Source organism: Felis catus, chromosome A1 (genome assembly GCF_018350175.1).
Source record: "Felis catus isolate Fca126 chromosome A1, F.catus_Fca126_mat1.0, whole genome shotgun sequence".
In the NCBI taxonomy this organism is placed as follows: domain Eukaryota; kingdom Metazoa; phylum Chordata; class Mammalia; order Carnivora; family Felidae; genus Felis; species Felis catus.
The window spans coordinates 211,600,861-211,620,750 of record NC_058368.1 but is presented as its reverse complement, the minus strand read 5'-3'; the positions used below and the strand labels follow the sequence as shown (position 1 = coordinate 211,620,750).

At 45.5% G+C, this 19,890-nt stretch overlaps 2 protein-coding genes across 3 annotated transcripts in view; one reads left to right on the top strand and one right to left on the bottom strand.

The window, feature by feature from the left end:
- Window positions 1–365: 365 nt before the first annotated feature.
- Window positions 366–19,105, bottom strand: LOC123379605. The gene is made up of 5 exons (XM_045035805.1): window positions 18,981–19,105; window positions 11,604–11,692; window positions 10,604–11,317; window positions 8,631–8,706; window positions 366–840 (listed from the first exon to the last, which is right to left on the bottom strand). Exons 1-4 carry the CDS (start codon window positions 19,103–19,105, stop codon window positions 8,669–8,671), a joined length of 966 nt encoding a protein of 321 aa, XP_044891740.1. The 3' UTR covers window positions 366–840; window positions 8,631–8,668.
- Window positions 9,426–19,890, top strand: part of RAI14 (retinoic acid induced 14) — a 146,530-nt gene continuing 136,065 nt past the window's right edge. The window contains exon 1 of one of the 2 annotated variants that reach the window (XM_045038211.1): window positions 9,426–9,448. The gene's annotated coding sequence lies outside the window, so the exon portion shown is untranslated. Of the gene's footprint in view, window positions 9,449–11,071; window positions 11,206–19,890 lie in introns of those variants that run through there. The other variant, XM_023239127.2, reaches the window with a different exon arrangement.

The following is a 19,890-nucleotide window of genomic DNA, read 5'->3' as shown; positions in this document are numbered from 1 at the left end:
TCTCCCTCTCTCTCTGCCCCTTCCCTGCTCATACTCTGTCTCTGTCTGTCTGTCTGTCTCTCTCTCTTAAAAGTAAAATAAAAACATAAAAAAAATTTTTAATCATCATACTGAAAGAACATTTTAAATCAATAATTTGGTAGCTTATTGTATGTAAGAGTCACTTGGAATGTTCCTTAAACATCCAGTTTTCCTTTTTTTAATGTTTCTTTATTTTGAGAGAGAGAGAGTGGGGGGGAGGGCAGAGAGAGAGGGGGAGAGAGAATCCCAAGCAGGCTCCATGCTGTCAGTGCAGAGCCTAACTCGGGGCTCAATCCCATGAACCATGAGATCATGACCTGAGCTGAAATCAGGAGTCAGATGCTTAACCAACTGAGCCACCCAAGCGCCCCAAACATGCAGACTTTCTGACTGACCCACTGGAGATAGAGTCATAATTCCTGTGGACGAATCCCTAAATCACACTTGGAGAAACATACTTTCAAACAAAGTATAGTGTCTGTATTATGATTTGCATAATTTGGAGGTGTTTTTAGCATGTTAGTGAGATTCACCTTTCTCACTCTTGTCCAGGTGTGAGTCCATTAAACTTCATTTTTACACCTTTCAGAAACCCCTTAAAGGATTCCTTAAACAAGACTCCTCCATGTCAAACTTCTTCCTCAGGTCTTCTCAAGGGCAAATGTAGCCATCCGACTCCTTCTGCCTAACGGGCATCTTAACCTCTGATTCCAGTTACGTACTCCTGCTGAAGATGGTCCCAGTACACATCAGATCCCCTGACAAAGAAGTGAGTGGACATCCTCTTGATGTAGTCCTTCTGCCTTAACTCTGTACCTGCTAAAGGAGAGGAGGGAAGAGAATGGTGTTTAAAAACATGAAGACAGGGGCACCTGGGTGGCTTGGTCGGTTAAGAGTTTGACTTAAGCTCAGGTCCTGGTCTCACAGCTCGTGAGTTCGAGCCCCACATTGGGCTCTGTGCTGACAGCTCAGAGCCCGGAGCCTGCTTTGGATTCTTTGTCTCCCTCTCTTCTCTGCCCCACCCCGCTTGCTCTCTGTCTCTCTCTGTCTCTCAAAAATGAATGAACATTTTTAAAAAATTTAAAACGTGAAGACAATCTTTTAAAAATAGCTAACTTCATCAGATCCCTGTCACTTGATTTTCTACCATCTCCCTACAATCAGACTCTGCTCCCAAATTGTGCTCCCAGCTGAACATTCAGGTTGGGTTCAAGTTCCAGCCCTGGTGTTTTCTTACTTTGTGACCTTGGGCAAGTTTCTTAACCTTTCCTAACCTATTTCTTCATCTCTAAATGGAAATCAGAGTATCTACCCCTTGAGGTTGTTGTGAGAATTTTCAGAGTTAATGATTGCAAAGTATTTGGCCTACATTTGCTGCAGAATAAGCATTGGTCAATTTTTTTAGATGTTTATATATTTTTGAGGGAGAGAGGGGGACAGAGGATCTGAAGTGGGCCTTGTGCTCACAAAGCACAGAGTTTGTGATTCGAAATTATGAACCGCGAGATCACGACCTAAGCCAAAGTCAGAAGCTTAACCGACTGAGACACCCAGGTGCCCCAGCATTGATCAATTTTAATATATTATCAAAAGATGCTTTGGCAGAGATGGATAGATGCCTACCCTTCAGTGGTCTGGTATTTTGGTGGTTCCCAATGTACTATGATTCCTGGCATATATGTTTTTGTGTAGTTCCTTCCCATTTTGACTCTGGTCTTGGCCATATGATTAGCTTCGACCAATGGGACTATGGCAAACATGATGTAAGTGGAGGCTTAATAGGCCCTTGCACATCGAGGCTCATCTTCTTGGGGCACTCTTTCTTGGAACCAAGCCAACCGTCCATGTGGAAGCCCAAAGAACCATGAGAAGAGCTGAGGTCTCAGCCAAGATTCCCTACTGAAATCCAGCTAGGGACCAACACTAACTATCAGCTGTAGGAATGAGGCCATTTTATACCTTTTGGCTATCCTAGTACCCCAGCCTATACCACATGAAGCAAATGAACCACCTGGTCAGCCCACAGAATCATGAGAAACAATATATTGTTTTTGTTTTAAGACACTAAGTTTTGAGCTTGTTTATTTTACAGCAACAGATAAATGAAATACCATTCTCCCCATTTTCCTATTAGTCAGACCCCAATTTCACTTTGTGTACAATGCACCCAGCTAAACACCTGTATTTCCTTCCCTTCCTTTCAGATGGGAGTGGCCACGTGACACAGTTTGGCCAATAAAATTGAGATGTTGGTTGGGGCTTTCAGAAAATTTCCCTATAGAGCAGACTCTACTGGCTGTCTACTCTTTCCCTTCTTCCTGCCTGAACACAGAATGGATGCTGTAAGTGGACAAGCTGTCCTCTAATAATGAGGGAAAACCTAGAGGACCACAAAGGCCTCAGACCTGACCACCTTGAACCACTGATCTGAAAGCAAGCGAGTTTGCAAAACATGAGGAAAACATGCCCCTATTGTGTGAAAGCCACCATTATCTCGTAATAGGCATTGTTATCATTAGAACAGGCAGCTGATTATGACGCCGATGGTGTTTCAATCCCAACATTATTTAGTAACATGGAAGCTGCATAGCACAATCAATGTCAAGCCAGGCTGTGTGTTGTAATAGGAACCTCTGTGGGTATGGATGAGTTACTTATATTTTGGTTCCCATAACACACTGCTTCCTAATATTTAAGCAGAACAGAATGTCTCACATTTTCAAAGGCACTGTTTTCCAGGCAATGTGGCTTGGCAGAGCCACAGAATAGTGTCAAAGAACTAGAAAGCAACATGGTGACTCTGTCCCTGTAGGTCTATAGACCATCTCTCCAAATAGGTTGCAAGTTCCTTGAAGACAGAAAACATCTCCTGTTTTTTCTTTCTTGGTGTGTTCAGTGCTATACCTTACAGTTTAGTTGACAAAGTTTTCATATAACTTTCACTTTCACTTAACAGAGGGGCGCCTGGGTGACTCAGTCGGTTAAGCGCCCGACTTCGGCTCAGGTCATGATCCTACAGTTCATGGGTTCGAGCCCTGCGTCAGGCTTTGTGCTGATAGCTCAGAGCCTAGAGCCTGGTTTGGATTCTGTGCCTCTCTCTCTGTGCCCCTCCCCCACTTGATGGTGGACACGCACTCTCCCTCAAAAATAGATAAACATTAACAAAAATTTTAAAAAAGAGACTTAGCAAATAGCACCCTAGAAATGTTCAAACTACAGGCTTTGGCATTTAAAAAAATCTTTTTTTTTTTAATTTTTTTTTTCAACATTTATTTATTTTTGGGACAGAGAGAGACAGAGCATGAGCGGGGGAGGGGCAGAGAGAGAGGGAGACACAGAATCGGAAACAGGCTCCAGGCTCTGAGCCATCAGCCCAGAGCCCAACGCGGGGCTCGAACTCACGGACCGCGAGATCGTGACCTGGCTGAAGTCAGACACTTAACCGACTGCGCCACCCAGGCGCCCCTAAAAAAAAATCTTTTTTAAATGTTTTTATTTATTTTTGAGACAGAGAGAGACAGAGCATGAGCAGGGGAGGAGCAGAAAGAGAGGGAGACACAGACTGGGAAGCAGGCTCCAGGCTCTGAGCTGTCAGCACAGAGCCCAACATGGGGCTCGAACTCACAGAGTGCGAGATCATGACCTGAGCCGAGTCAGACACTTAACTGACTGAGCCACCCAGGCACCCCGCAGGTTATGACATTTTTAATAACAGTTGAGTTGATTTTGATATATACCACTATTTTATTTTCCTCAGGCCTCTGTGAATCTCTTACTCTTCTCCATGTAGGTAATAATTATCAATATTATTTTTTTAGCTCTTGCTCTGTGCCAGGTACTGTTGTACGTGTTTCATATGTATTAATTATTTAAGCTACAAGATAACCCAAGAGGCAGGTACTAATACTACTCCCAGTTGGCCAATGAAGAAACCGAGGCTAAGAAAGATTAATTGACGTGCCCCAAATTGCACAGCTTAGAAATGGAGAAGCCAGGGTTCCAGCCAGAGTATTTCTTCTTTGTTTTTGTTTTTAAAAATTCCTTCAATTCTCATTGTTACTCCATATTTAAAAACAAAGAGAAAATAAAAAAGAAGCCAATCATGACTTCTGCCCAGTAGGGGACAGTTGCTTCTGGCTGGAGAAACCCATTCCCCAGGCCACACTGGGAGGATTCCTGCCCCAATACAGATCGTCTGTTCTCACTGGTTCGTCCACAGAAGTGGCCTCACACACTTCTAAAATTTCTTCAAGGTGCACCTACCTATAAACTTGAATCATTTTCTGCCCCTCCGAATCACACATGCAAGTGAGAATGCTCTGACTTGGAACAGAGGCAGTTAGGTCAGGGAAAGAGCATCAGGATAAAAAGAAACACACTGAATGTTCTCATAATTCATATTTCTTAATATGAGTGAGTTATGTTGGATGTGAATGGAGAGTCCTCTTAAGGCCAAAGTTTAAATAAAAACGTTTTAAAATACTTTCCAGAAGCCCACAAAGCAAATATGAGACCCACTCAGACCTTCACCTCCCTCTCTTCGTCCCAGAGCCCCGGGTCTCTTGGTGGCAAATTTCCCAGACTCAGTCAGTGCCAACTGAGCCTTCTGGTTCTCTCAAATGGCCTCCCAAACCACTTCCTTTTAATGTAATTCTAAAGAACAAACTCCCCTCTGGCTGGCCAACAGTGACCTCGATATCCTTAACACCAGAACTCTGCCCTCCTCCCTTTTATTGGTCTATTATTGTGAGGCCAATTTGTCTTCTTGGCATTTGTGTTCTAAAGGTTCTAGGAATCCTTTGGAGGAAGTCACCGTGGCCCTTTTCTGGCTTCTGCTTTTGCTGGCTTCTGTGGATTCTGTGGACCTTCCCTGTCCCACTTCATCTCTGTTGAAGGAATATTTCCACGGTGATCTCTCTGGCTCCCCCAATTCTGTCCCTCTCCTCTCTTCTGGCATATCACAGGACAGTCCAAAACATTTTCATGGTCTGAATCTTGTTCTGAAACTCAAGCAGGAAGTCTAGAACAATAAATTACAGGGCTGTCTTTGAAATAGAAGCCAAAGGAAGAATGATAATTTTACCTTATAAGAACCTCCATCCTGAATGTGAGAAACCTGCTTGAGGTGCATATTTTTGGATAGTTGAGGAATTTGTATTAAGGCAAAACAAACAAAGGCCTTGTGGAATTTTGTTAAATATCTTCACAGCAGTGTAGTCATATATCTTAAGTACTAACAGTCTGCTGTGCAAAATGAATCTTAAAAATGTGTTCACTTGCAGAGTTGAAAGACCAATTTCGAAAACAAGAAATCTAGTTTGTGTAGTCTACTGAGGATTTTAAAGAGAAGAAACACAAATGGAAAAGTGAAAATGACTAACAGAAGTTAAATGACTACAAAGCCTTTGAAACACACAAGCAAGAAGCCATAACAGATGCAAAATAACTCATCAGCCAGAGTCGTACACAGGATTATTATGGGTGCACTATTCGGATAAGGAAGGAGCATGAATTAAAATGTCTCACGGGCAGGGGTTGATCTCAATGAAGAAGACAAAAATTTCAGAGCTCAGGTTTAATGCCGTAACAGAAAACAAGTGCACTGGGCCAAGAAAAACAGTGGCTTGGTTGAGAACCACTCTGTCGAGAAATCCTTCTGGAGCACTGATTCCTGTAAGGCCCACTGCCAGAGCCACCCCACCCTCTTCACCCAATGTCATCTTTGCTTGCAGTGCTAAACCAAGAACCAGGTGCTCCAGGCATGGCTGCAACAGCCCATAAAGCCCAGCCCCACTTTATGATAATCTAGGGAGAGGGTATAAAATACCAACGCCTGGGCCCCACACCAGACCACTTTAATCAGTATCCTAGGGCATGGGGCCAAGGCAATTGGTGATCTTTAAAGGCAGGTGGTTCTAACAGGCTGCCAAGATTGTGACCCACCGTCGACGAAGGAGAAAAGGTACACATGTCACAGCTGTAGATTTACATCCCGTAACACTGCTTCTGCCTGGGGAGCTCTGTGAACACTTTTTCGCTTAGATTTCTGGCAACAAAGTAATTGCCTTCTCAATTTTCTCGAATTCCTCGTGATACCCTCCTCCACTACCTTACTGGGAGAACATTTTCTGTGATTTCTAACACGCACGGCAGACCCACCATCCTGGCAGCATGATGGCTATTTGGAGCATCTTAAAATGGAGAAAGGAGAGGCCACTAAGATTGAGCTTTTGGTGGCTGTTGCCTGTTGTACGGCTAATCTCACCCGGGTTCCAGTCCTTTTATCCACCAGGCCTTTGCCAGAACCGGGAGAAGTCATAAGATCAATACAGAAGTGCTTTATAAGTCAGTGTGGCCTGAAGGCAATATGGGGTAGTGGTTAGGAGGACCGCTCTGGAGTCGGGTATCTCAAACTTTGATTTTTGCTGCCTCTATTTCTGGCTCTATGATTTGGGCAGTTTACCCCATCTGTTTGAAACTCGGTTTCTGCGTCTTGTAAAAATAGGATGATACCCCGTCCAAGTTGCTGCATTAAGAAAAACTTTGCATCTATTAAATTCTCGATCTATATTAGGTCTTAAGATGACAGTATTATATAGCAGTTAAGAGTGAAGCCTCTAGAGCCAGATTGCCCTAATTTGAATCTCAACATTGCCACTAGCTGTGTGACTTTAGGCAAGTTACTTAATCCCTCTGTGCTCCAGTTCCCTCAAGTGCCAAAAGGGATAATAATGGCACTTATAGGGTTGATGTACCGGGAAGAGAGCTATCAACAGAGATTCCTTTTTACCTAAGAAACTTATCTCCATGAGAGGGCAACCTTGTTCTCAAAAAGTCTCCTCTCATCTTCCTGCTAGTGGTCTTCCTGTCTTTTGTGTCCTCAGTCCCCTACGCCTCTCCTTGGCTCATAGAAGCCTCATGTTGCCCGGCTGTCTTAGAATTTCATGTCTGTGTGGATTCTCTGGATGTCCAAAAATAAATGTGATTTTTCTTCTGTTAATCTGTCGCATGTCAATTTGATTCTTAGTCCAGCTAGAAGGACTTTGAAGAGCAGAGAGATTCTTTCTCCCCAACATAAAGATTAAATGACCTAACGTTCGGGTGGCCTGCCATCTCAGTTTGCTCAGGACTGTTCCAATTTATGCTTTTTGTCCTAGTAGCTTGGCTGGTTTAGAATTTGCCTGCCCCCTTTCATTCTCAAAAGTGTCAAAAGTGTCCCAGATTGAATAATTAAGTATATGGCCTCAGTGGTTATGTATATACCACTTAGCAAAAAGCCTCACATGGAGCGGTTGGTAAATGTGTCTTAGATGCTAATAATTAACCCCTGTGGCAGTTTTATCCAATAGAAATAAAATGTAAGCTACATAGTAATTTATAACTTTCTAGTTAACCACAGTTTAAAAAGAAAAAAGTGGGGTGCCCATGTGGCTCAGTGGGTTCAGCATCCAGCTCGTGGTTTCAGCTCAGGTCATGATCTCATGGTCGTGGGACTGAGCCCCAAGATGGGCTCTGCCCTGGGTGTGAAGCCTGCTTGGGATCCTCCTTCTCTCTCTGCCCCTCTCCCTCCTCTCTCTCTCTCTCAAAATAAAATAACCTTAAAAAAGTAAAATCTTAAGGGACACCTTAAGGGTGGCTCAGTTGGTTGAGCATCAGACTCTTGATTTCAGTTCAGGTCATAAAGCTGGGGTCATAGGATTGAGCCCCTTGTTGGGCTCCATGCTAAGCGTTGAGCCTGCTTGGGATTCTCTCTTTCGATATGTAATTAATATAGACATTATTAGTGAGATGGGACGCCTCGGTGGCTCAGTTGGTTAAGTGTCCAACTCTTGATTTTGGCTCAGGTCATGGTCTCATGGTTCGTGAGTTCGAGCCCTATCTTGGGCTCTGAGCTGATGGCAAGAAACCTGCTTGGGATTCTCTCTCTCCCCTCTCTCTGCCATCCTCCCCCCCCAAAATAAATAAATAAAACTTTTTTTAAATGTTAAAAAATTATTAGTGAGATACTTTTCATTTTTTTTCTCATCCTACATCTTTGAACTCTGTTGTATATTTTGCATGCACAGCACAACAATTTGGGCTAATGACATTTCAAGTGCTGAGTGTTTGTGGTCTACTTTATTGCTATGGTCTTACTGAATCATTAAGATGCTTTATTAAAGTTATCTTATTAATTCTCCCATGTCACAATTTCCTATTCAGAAACATCCCTAAGAAAATACAAAAAAGTGGTTTTTCTATGAATATATAGGGTGATTTCTGTAGATTCTCTCCCTCCAACCTTTTGATTGTGTTTTTGTTCCATTCTCTGGACTGGGGCCAATATCACCACATTCCTGTAAATCATGCTGTTTCTAACTAGACCCAGAAGTGTAGTCAGATCCTAACCAAATGCCAAATAAAGCAAAGGGTTACTTTTTGGCTCTGCTGTGATGCCTATCTCTATTTCTCCTATTAGGGACAGTTTCTTCTTACCCCAACTAGTCTCAGCCTTGGTTTCCCAGACTTAAGACGTTCCTAATCCGGGGAGAAACAATACTGATAAGCAAGGGAGCAAGAAATAAGGAATGTGACATTTTTTAATCTCAAAAATGAAAATTTGACCCTACCAATCAATGAATTTCATGGATCCTGGATGGCAACCCTCTCAGGAGTCTGGAATCTTGTTGGTATGAGACTGACCTGCTAAAACAATTAGAGAATGATGCTTTGCCATAGAGTGTAACAACAAAATAGCTTGCGATGGCTCTTCAAATTAAGAGAATGGGCTCAGGATGTTAGATCTGAAAAACTTCTCAGAGGCCATGTATTTCAGTGTTCTTTTTTTTACTGATTTGGGAAGTGGGGCCAAGAGAGATTCAAACATTTGGTGAAGTTCAAATGGCAAGTTAGGAACATGGTCTCTGTTCTTATTACACTACAGTTACCTTGATTTGGCAGTAACACCCCTATTAAAATACAACATGTTGTTCTTCCGAAAGAGGTTTTACCCACTTTTTATGCAGTTTAGATGATCATTTTATCCTTACTGCCTTCTCAAACCTTTTCACATGGGCCTGTTCTCCATTAAAGGGCGTATTCCATGTACCCTGAATGAGGTAGCATTTCTAAAAGGCCTGGGCAAAGAGCACACAAACCCCCACCAATGAGAAGATTCTGTTCCAAACCATACTTGACCAACAATTCCTCTGGAGATGGCAGAACTTCAGCTGTGGTCTGAATCAGGTGTTTGAATTTTCAGGGGCAGGAGGGATCTGGAAAAGGATCTTGGCGTATCAGCCTAACTATAAGAGTCCTTCCCTCCACAGCAACCCCACACCAGAGTTGGACTTGCTGATGTCTGAGGGTGAGGTTATACGCTAAGGAGAATAAGCATGCAAGCCACCCACAGGAGCCACAGAGCTGACATAGGCAGGCGCACTCAGAGGTTAGTGGCTGGGATGCTGCATTGTGGTGTAAAAGAAAAATAATTGTTTAATGTTGTTCGATACTAACTCCTTCGACTTGTCAACTGTTCCTGCAGGATACATACACGTTTGCTTTTCAAGGGGGCATGGTATATACCCTGTACCATATTCCAAAGCCCACCTTTTCAGCTGTCTCTGAAGGAGACTGATCTGCTAAAAGCAGAACAAAAAGCCCACAAGTGGCAGGGTCTGTCTCCCCCACTCTCCTACAGTACACCTGAAGTGTGAACCGTAATGAAAAACCGTGTTGTAGCAATTGCCAGCACTAAACAAACAAAACGTTTGCCTGTCATTTTATTCACGAGGGGTAAAGGACAGGAAGAGGAGTGTGTGTCTTGCTTTAAACAGGCTATTCATCACTTTTCGAAAGAATCTCTGATGTATGATTTAGGAAGACCATGCTGCAGTTACTTCACAGTTCATAGTTGCTTCCTATGTGATAAGTTACCTGTTAAAGCTAAAGAAGGCTGTTCCCTTGGGGGGCGGGGAAGACAAATTCTAAAGTCTAGACCATCAAGATACAGCCGAGACGTTAAAAACTGAACTATGCTGGGGTAAATTTCACTTCCATTGGAATTAGTCTTTTTTTTTTTTTTTGAAGTTCAAATGACTTACAGTGGATCCCACCAGAAAGGACTCGTGTCATTTATTCTAGAAGGCTTCCTGCCCCGCGTTAAGGAGGCAGAGTTAACCTGGGGAAGGGAGGGGCTATGGTGAATAAAGACTTTCTAAGCCGTAGCTGGTTAGCCAGACTAGGATGAATGGAAAAGCAGCCCCAAATTAATGAGTAGGTGGAGAGCCCTGAAATCCTTGGAATTACAGGAGGAGGCCATTAAGATTCAAACGCCGGTTTTAGCCGGCTGGAGAAGGGAGAGACGCTGCGGGGATGGGGCGGTAAGACCCTCCCTCGGAGCATCCCGGACACCGCTCTGAGGACGTCCCCCACTCGTGCCTCTCCGTTCAGGCGGTAGATTTCTCCTAACTCCCGAGCAGAGCAACCCTTCACGCCTGTAGTTTTCTCTTGCCACCTGATGAGCGTTAACAGTCACCCCAGCCAGTCCACAGAATGAGCGGATTCTAGTTCCCTTTCTGTTCAGTAACTCTGGAAAACATACCCGATTGGACTGTGGTTAAGTGGGCGCTTGGATCGGTGACTTTTGGCACAGCCCCACGACCACAGACGACTTTGGAGGTTGGCCAGAAATGAATACTATTCGGGATCTCACGCGTCCCAAACCCGGGGGTGCGAGCACGGGTGTTTCCCAGTAAGTTCAGGTGACGGTGATGCTGATGGGACACGTCCGCGGTGAAGGGTCCACGATCCCGGGAAAACGAAAAGTCCGCAGGGAACGCCCGCAGCACCCCCCGCGGGTCCCGGCCGCAGCGCGGGGCCGGGTCACCTGACTCGCGGAATTTGGGGCCGCGCGGGGTGGAAGGGGAGGGGAGAGGCGAGCACCTCCCTTCTCGCTCCCGCTGGATCCAGGTCGGCGGGGGCCGGCGCCGGGCGGCCACGTGGTGGTGCTGCCGCTGCCCCCGCCCCGCCGGCCCAGCCCGGGAGCCGTGGCGCCCACTGACCCCCGCAGCGGGGGAGGAGGAGGGACCGAGGCGCAGGAAGCCGAGCAGGAAGCGAGCCCGGCGGCCGCGTTTTCCTGGGGAAGCGGCGGGCCGAGTGGCGCAGCCAGCGCGGCCCGGGAGCTGCCGCCGCCGCCTGGATGGGGTGAGTGCGCGGCGCCGCGAGTCGGGAGGCTCTTCCCGGAGCGGGGAGCCGGCTCGCGGCCCCGCCTTTGTGTCTGGGGCTCCGGCGAGGGACGGCGCGCCCGGTGGAGAGGCTTAGCGGGGTGGCAGCGAGGGTCCCGCCACCACTCCCTTGTCTGCCGCCGGCCGCCCGCTGTCTGCAGAGGGAGAGGAGGATGTGGGGATCCGAGTGAGCGTGGGGGGGGGGGACGGGCCAAGTTGGGAGCGGGCTTTGCTGCTGCCTGCCCCCCACCGCCCCTCGCAGGCCGGCAGCGGCGAGGCACGGGGCTGGACGGGCCGAGGGAGCGCGGGCGAGAATGAATGGCCAGCCCTGCAGGGCGTCCGGGGGGGGGGGGGCGGCGAGTCGGCACCCTGTCCCACCTGCCTGGCGGCCCCGCGCCCCCACCCTCCCCCACCACCCAGGTCCTCGCTTCTGGGCTCGACCCGCCTCGGCGCTGAACTTGGAGGAGCTGGGTGGGAGGAAGGTGCAAGCGGGAGATTCTGGATGGCTCCGGCGACCGAGGCTCCGCTATTGTTCCTTTTCTGACTCTAGGGAGCCCTTTGGCTGGCCCAGGGGTGCAGGCGAAGCTACACCGGGCCTGCTAGAGCCCCTCGCTCCTCGTGTCCCTTTCCCCGCCTCAGCTTCTAGGAGGGCCGGGAGGCGGGATGCTGGAGTTCGGGCGCACACGGGGCGGCAGCTGGCACTTCGGGCTAGGGGCGCTCGCCCGCCATCTGTCCCCACCTCTGCCCAGGTGGGTGGGTACCCACTCTAACCTGCCTTCCCTTGGCTGCGGGCTTGAGCAGGTTTGTGTCCGCGCTTAAGTTTCTGCAGTTTTTAGGGTTCGTCTGCTGCCTTCTGGTTCACGCTCTCCTTTTCGTGTGGATCTCTCCCCTTTTGTGGGTGGGGGTGGGGTCCCGGAGCCCGGGGAGGCAGCAGACTGAATGGATGGAGCCCAGTGTGAAGTGGAGAAGTTATAAGGTGACCTCCCAGGGGCTGGGGCCTGGGCTGTCTGTCCAGGCTTGCGCTTCTCCAGGGAACCCAGTCAGCGCAACTTTATTTCCAATGGTCCGGGCATATCTGGGGGCTCAAGGCCGTCCACCAAGACCAGCAGCTTCCCGTGGCCGCAGGTTCCCAGGTGATTTGGCAGGGTCTCGGCTCTCCTTCCGCGAGAGGAGAACGCTAAGCTGGCTGGGATGCGGACCTTGCCAGTTTTCTGGAGAATGTGATCTCAAGACTGTAAGGGCCTGGCAGGGGGAGGAACTGGTCTGTCCATCAGTAGGACTCAGCAGATGCTGCTCTCAGGGCCTCACCTTGTGGTTTGCACAAAGTTGGAGAAGGGCGAGTGCATCACAGGGAGGGTTTTGGTTGCCCTGCCCCCCACCTGTTCACAGGTGTGGCTGGGAGTTTTATTACTGATGGATGTCATCTGATCATCTTTTCTTAATGATGCCTAACCAGTGTCATTTTTTTCCTCCATGGCCTTTTGTAAGATAGTAGACTTTAATGTGAGAAAACTTATCCAGTTCTTATAATTTTCAACCAGTGTTTGCATAACAGTTGCATTGGGAAAGGTGGTCCTGTGCTGGGAGATCCCAGGTTTTTTCCTCTCCATTCTTTGAGATGCTTCATTAACTCATTCTCATTAATTTATTGTATCCTTTACACACCTTAGACTTGTTTTATGACTCTTTTTTGGGGGGTGGTGGTGATGGTGGTTGTAACCCTGTTGTGAAAAATCTTACTGCTATTTGTGAAATTGAATAGAAAGAGTGGGTGCTGGGCCATGGGGAGTAAATAGGGGCATGATTGTGCCCCTGACGTTGAAGCACTGTCTCCAGGCCACCGCTTCCCAAATCCTCTTTGAGGCAGGCACACTTAGTGTCACTGACATTTTAAAGGTGAAGAAACTGAGGTTTGGAGGTTAAGGAAACTTGGCTTGCAGTTAATGGAGTATGATGGAGGAGCTTTGTCTCTCTGCTTTTTTCCTTTCAATATAAAACTGGGCGCCTGGGTGGCTCAGTCGGTTAAGCGACCGGCTTCAGCTCAGGTCCTGATCTCACAGCTTGTGAGTTCAAGCCCTGCATAGGGCTCTGTGCTGACAGCTCAGAGCCTGGAGCCTGCTTCAGTTTCTGTGCCTCCCTCTCTCTCTGCCCCTCCCCTGCTCACGGTCTCTCTGTCTCAAAAATAAATAAACAAAAATAAATAAAACTAAGTGTGAAATATTTCACACATAAAAAATGGCCACTACTTATGTTTAAAAGTTGCTAATATGTCCATTATTTGTTTCATATCGCCGCCAATAAAACTGCAACTGAAGTGTTTTATCCACTCTTCCTCCACTTCCTCCGTCTTCGGGTGACCACTAAAGTGAAGTTAGATTCGTAGTTTCCAAGCACGTTTTGGTATTTCTGTATATTATATGTCCATAAGCAATATCTGTGAGCTTGTGTATTTAATATTTTACATAAATGGCATAAGTCTATGTACACACCCCTTGCATTTTTATTTTATTTTATTTTATTTTTTTTTAACATTTTTTATTTATTTTTGGGACAGAGAGAGACAGAGAATGAACAGGGGAGGGGCAGAGAGAGAGGGAGACACAGAATCGGAAACAGGCTCCAGGCTCCGAGCCATCAGCCCAGAGCCTGACGCGGGGCTCGAACTCACGGACCGCGAGATCGTGACCTGGCTGAAGTCGGACGCTTAACCGACTGCGCCACCCAGGCGCCCCACCCCTTGCATTTTTAAATGTCATTATGTGTTGAGGTCCATGTAACTCTTATTGAGCTGCTACAGAGAATTCCAGCATAGAAATAAATGGTACCACACTAATCCCTTGCAAAGAGAAAATTAGAATGTTTCCAATTTGTCACCGTTACACTTTTTCTACTAAGGGCAGTTGATCTGTTTCCTTTTTTTTTTTTTTTTTTTTTTTAAGTATAACGAACAGTGCTATTATAAGCTATTAGAGACCGGTTTCTGTTCTACACCTATCCCATGAACTGCTGGGAGATCGGGTCTAGGTAATGCTGCATTTATTATTTCATTCCTCACCAAAAATTTAGGGTGTACATAGGGTCTCTCTTATCTGTTGAGTGAAAAAAGTGAGTTTGACCTATTTTCAGCTTTAAGATTCTTAGTTGGATTATTTTGTTTTTTATAATTTCATTTTTTTGAAGAGGAACAGAGCCTCTTAATTATAAAGTTGAAGTCTGAGACAGACTGTGGTGCTGAGTTTGGGATACTGGTTCCAAAGGCTTTTCTCAGGCGTCACCAGTGGTGTAACCTTGGATTACCCACTCAAGCTTCTCTTCCTCATTTCTTCCAGCTTGGTAAGATTAAGTAGTTTTAGCAAGCATTTGCAAAGGCATGTTCTTGCTCTAAGAGTTTATGAAAATGTGTTGACATTTTGCCCCAAATTGTAACCCCTTAATCTGGAAGCAATTTAAGGCATTTAAACACTTGGGCTTCCTCATTATCCCTCCAAATCGCCAGGCACATTCCTGCCTCAGCACTCGCATTTGCTGTCCCACTGTCTAGACCACCCTTCTAGATCCTCTCCGTGGCTGTGCCCTTCAGTACCCCAGGTCTTCACTCAGGTGTGTGTCACATCAGCTCCCAGCATGCCCTGCCCCTCTTCTGTCTTTTTTTTTTTTTTTTCTCCATGGCGCTTAACACCTAGTTTGCCATATATTTTGGTACATATTCGTCTCATTAGGAGAACACAAGCTCTGCAAAGGCACGGATCTTGTGTCTTTTGTTGCTGCTGTATCCTTAGTGCCTAGAGCAGTGTTGACAAATAGTAGGTACTCAAATGTTTGGATGAATGGATATAATGCTCTTTGTAGGTTTTTCTACTTAGAATTTCTCTTTTAGTACATTGTGGATATCCTTAATGGTGCTGGTGGTTCCACAGCTGTAACTGAGTCCCCCAAGATGTCCTAAGATAAAAAAAGTATACATCTTAGAAAGAAAGTACTCTATTTAAATCTGTGTGATTTATCCTACAGAGTACTTGTCTTCCTATTTTTTTCTGCCAACATTTGCCTAAACCTGAATTCAGATGAAAACGTAAGTAACATTTGGAAGCACACCCATCTTTGCTTTTCTTGATAACTTAGCTTTCCAACATTTTAAATATGGAAGACTGACTCTCCTATGCACACAGCATCTGTACAGACAGCCCAGGAATGATCTCAATGCCAACTACCCTGAATTTCCAAGAATAGAAAGTGTGTTTCTCTGAATTGTTTGTGGAGGGTATACTCATCATTGCTAACTACATTCATGGTGAATTTTTGTTGGGGTGGAGGGAGATGACCTTAATCTGAAGATCCAAAAGCAACCAATATATAGTAGGGTACCTAGAAATACTTTTAAAATTGTCACATCATTAAATCCTTAATTTTATTAAAAACATTCACTGTTCTAGTGTCGTGCTTTATTTTGCTAGAAGCCAACTGAATTTTCTCTATCTTGCATGATGAATATAGGAGTTGACAAAACAAAACTAAATATATCAAAGGCCTCTTGGGTGTATTTTAAGTGGGTGATAGAGAAAAGGAGTCTAGGGTTATTTTTTTCCTGTTAACTATATGGGTATATGATACTGATGGTATCCTTTACAAAAAAATAACTAGTGTATCGAAGTACAACCATTGTATCCTCTGTAATAAAATGATACTGGAAGAAATCAGTTTATTATGGACCCAGATAGGGTTACACTTCAAGCTGAAAACTGTAAGCATACAATAATTTGATTAGTCTCAAGATGCTACATGATTTAGAAATTTCTTCCTTTTGGGTTACTACCCATGAGCTGAAAAGTGTAGGTGGTTTAATGAAGGAGAAGGGTTGTGTTTTTGTTTTAATTTTTTGTAGTGTTTATTTTTGAGAGAGAGAGAGCCAGAGCATGAACAGGGGAGGGGCAGAGAGATGGAGACAGAATCTGAAGCAGGCCCCAGGCTCTGAGCTGTCAGCACAGAACCCGATGTGGGGCTTGAACTCCTGAACCAGGAGATAATGACCTGAGCCAAAGTCTCTTAACCAACTGAGCTACCCAGGCGCCCCACAAGAGGATTGTTAATCAACCATCAGTTTCCCAACTCCAGCCATCTACAGTGAACAAAAAACTAGTCTTCAACATCAGACTCACTGATCAGTATCAGTAAATTTAGTCAGTATTTTAATAAGTAACTTTATAGACTTAACCATGTACTTTAAAACAAATTCTATTTGAATGAAGGAAGAAGTCTGCCTCATTCTTCAGTTTTATATTCCATGTGTCCAGTAGCATATCTGTCACATAGTAGGTGATTAACATTTATTGAATTACACACACACGCGCACACACACACACACACATGCACAGGTGTGCATAAAGCCTTTCATGGAGGTCATCAGATATTTAGCTGTCCTAGTCTAGAATTTAATAATCAAAAGATAGGGAAGAGGAGTGGAGATAGCAAAATGCAGGTTGAGGTTCAGAAGATGCAGGTCTCCTTTCTCCCCACACAAAGCCATTTCACCTCTCTAAGCCTTTGTTTTCTCCCGTGTTCAAGAAACATGTCCACCGTTCAGAAAAGTCTGTGCATTGTGTTTTGACTGCTATTCTAGTGGGTTATGTGTGGTGGGTCACCTCCTCTAACCTCACCTGCTGTCTAGTCCAGTTTCTTCTGTAGTGAATGGTGCTCACTGGATATACATTGTTTTGCTATGTAAATACCATGACCATTCGTCACCACAGAATCTGCTTGTGAGAAAAGTTGGTTGTAGTCTAAGAAGTTTACTTGTACAGTGGGAGAAAGCATAGACTATTTTTATTTTCTCCTTAGATATTTGCTGAACACCAAAGTTTATTATCAAGTAAGCTAACATAAGCAATTCATCCTCTACTTATCAATTTTCCCTCACAATCATTATATTTTTTATACCGCAACTCAACTTTTCCTATCCCTGTTAGGCATGGCGATTTGTAACAACAAAATTGGTCTTCTCTTTGCTTTTTTCTTTATGATTTCTAGATGAGTTTGGTTTGCTAAATCTGGAATGTTTTTTTTTTTTATAATAATGTCCTTTAAGTTTATTTATTTTGAAAGAGTGTGTGGGGGAGAGGCGGAGAGGGAGAGAGAGAATCCCAAGCAGGCTCAGTGTGCATGTGGAGTCCGATGCGGGGCTTGAACTCAGGAACTGTGAGTCATGACTCGAGCTGAAATCAAGAGTGTGATGCTTAACTGACTGAGCCACTGACGTGCCCCTGTTTTTTTCTTCTTAAAGTGTAAATGACTACAAAACAGCCACAGCAGCATCTATGAGACTGTTCACTACATCTGTCCAGTTCTTTTGTTGGTGGCAGTGATGGAAAGTCAGCCAGAAAAAGGAACTCTGGCAGAGTGTGCTGGTAATGAATGTAAGGCTGAACAGCTTCCCTTTGCTCTAGGGCAGCACAGAGGAAAATGTTTTCCTCCAAGAGGAGTCCATTTTGCAAACCAGAAAAGGCCACTTAGCAGTGATTTCTAAATGTTTTGTACACATTTGCAAATCTGATACAGCTTTTGGACCATTTTTCCTAGGGAGAGTTTCACCTATATACAGGGATGCTGTACATTCATAATCTTTGTCGGTCTCAAGAGCATGGAACTCCCTGCATTAAGTACATTTATGAACCTCTTTGGACTCCCCAGATTAAAAGCCCAAGATCTAAGGGCCCCCGGGTGGCTCAGTTGGTTAAGCATCCGACTTTGGCTCAGGTTGTGATCTCGTGGTTGTGAGTTCAAGCCCCGCGTTGGGCTCTGAGCTGACCAGGCAGAGCCTGCTTGGGATTCTCTCTCTCTCTTCCTCTCTCTCTTCCTCTCTCTCTTCCTCTCTCTCTTCCTCTCTCTCTTCCTCTCTCTCTTCCTCTCTCTCTGCTCCTCCCCCACTTGTGCTCTCTCCTCTTTCTCTCAAAATAAACTTAAAAAAAAAGCAAAAATCTCAAGATCTGTTGAAAGCACCTAGAAAACCACTATCGAATTTGTGCTGTTTACCTTTAACAGCTACCTCTTAGGGATCAAGAGTATAATTACAAGGGTTTATTTTCTATCATGTGCCACTATCCCCAGACCTGATAACCTGTCATACATGAGTGGAAAGAATTACACCTTCAGTCGGAAAACCAGTCACTGGTTGCTATGACGACCAGTTGACATGCCACTGACCATTTTTAGGAACTGTTTGGACTGGATGCAATAAAATGCTATTCAGAAGTAATGCATGGATCAGTAGTCTGACTATATCACAGAGCTCTGATGAATTCTAAGGAGGATTCTTGAGTTTCTTGCCCCAAGGACCACCTATTTCTTGGTCTAGTGTTGGGTCTGGATGGTCTTCTGCTTTCCGGGGGCAGCACCTCCCTCCCTTGCTGTGGCAGTATGGAACTAAGATGTCCCTGGGCTGCACCTAACCCTACTCCCCAGCTCACGGGATAAATCTTTGCTCAGTCCAGTGGAGGAAATGTTCCCAACACACTGTCTGTCTGCTCATCTTGGCCTCCCAGCCTGATGGGGCTTCCTCCAGGAAACCTGAGGAAGACAGGGAGCTGACCCTCAGCTGGCTGCCTGCGCTCCCAGAGAGTCATCCTTCTGTGGGAGGTAGCAGACACTGGGAGCAGATACTGCCATTGTTAGCCCCATGCAGGGAGCTTATTCTGTCACTGTTCACCTTAGGTGACATCATTGGTCTCTTTAGTCGAAATCGGGCCAAAGGGGATAACATACCTGCCTGTTACAGGGCAAGCGATGCAGCCTCTATGAGTCAGTTTAATTGAATTGAGCTCCTTCGGTGCACCAGACACTGTGCTCCTGGCTGTTGGCTTTTGGAGGTCCAGGCTGGTCTTCTTCATTGTCACATGGACTGTGAGCAGTCCATGTTGATAGAATCACTGAGTGTTAGAAGATTCGTACGTGAAGGATGATACCTGCCTTCAAGGGGCTTACAGTTCTAACCAGGTTAACCCATTTGCAGTCCACTATAGTACAGGGCAGACTATGGTTGGGATAAAGTGGTGGGAGAACTCCTTTCACAGCTGGATTGGGGCCTGGGGAAGTGAAATGACCCCTTAGAAGGTGGCACATTAAGAGGCAGAGCCAGATGAACCTCCATTCTGGCTGCTCGTAGCACAGGGCTTCTAAGTGTTGTACTTTTGTCTCTGTGATGTAGACCGTGACCGTAGGAGTCCTATATGTAGCTAATTACTTGATGCCCATGAAGAAGACTGGTGTAGACTTGGACAAGCTGGGTTGGATTCCGGTGGGAATCCCGGGAGGCAGATGGCATTGAGCAGGGACATGAAGGTCAGAAGGTACCAGAACCCAGTCCCTTAGCATACTGCTGAGCAAGAATCACATGAACAAATATTTGTCAAGCTTTTCCAGTGAGTTAACTTCTGTGCTGAGTCTCTTAATTGGACAAGACTGCTCATTTAACTTGACCATCTCTTCCTATGAAAGTTGACATGTTGGCAATTGATCATTTTTCAAAAATGGAGAGCACTAACTTGCCCTGGATGATTATGACCGGTAGTCACTTCACTGCTTGGCGTGGTCTCTTCCCGGCCGCCCAGAGGATGTGGGAACTTGTGAGCCAAACTTTATGGACAGTGGGTTGCCTTTTCCTTCCGTAGAAGGC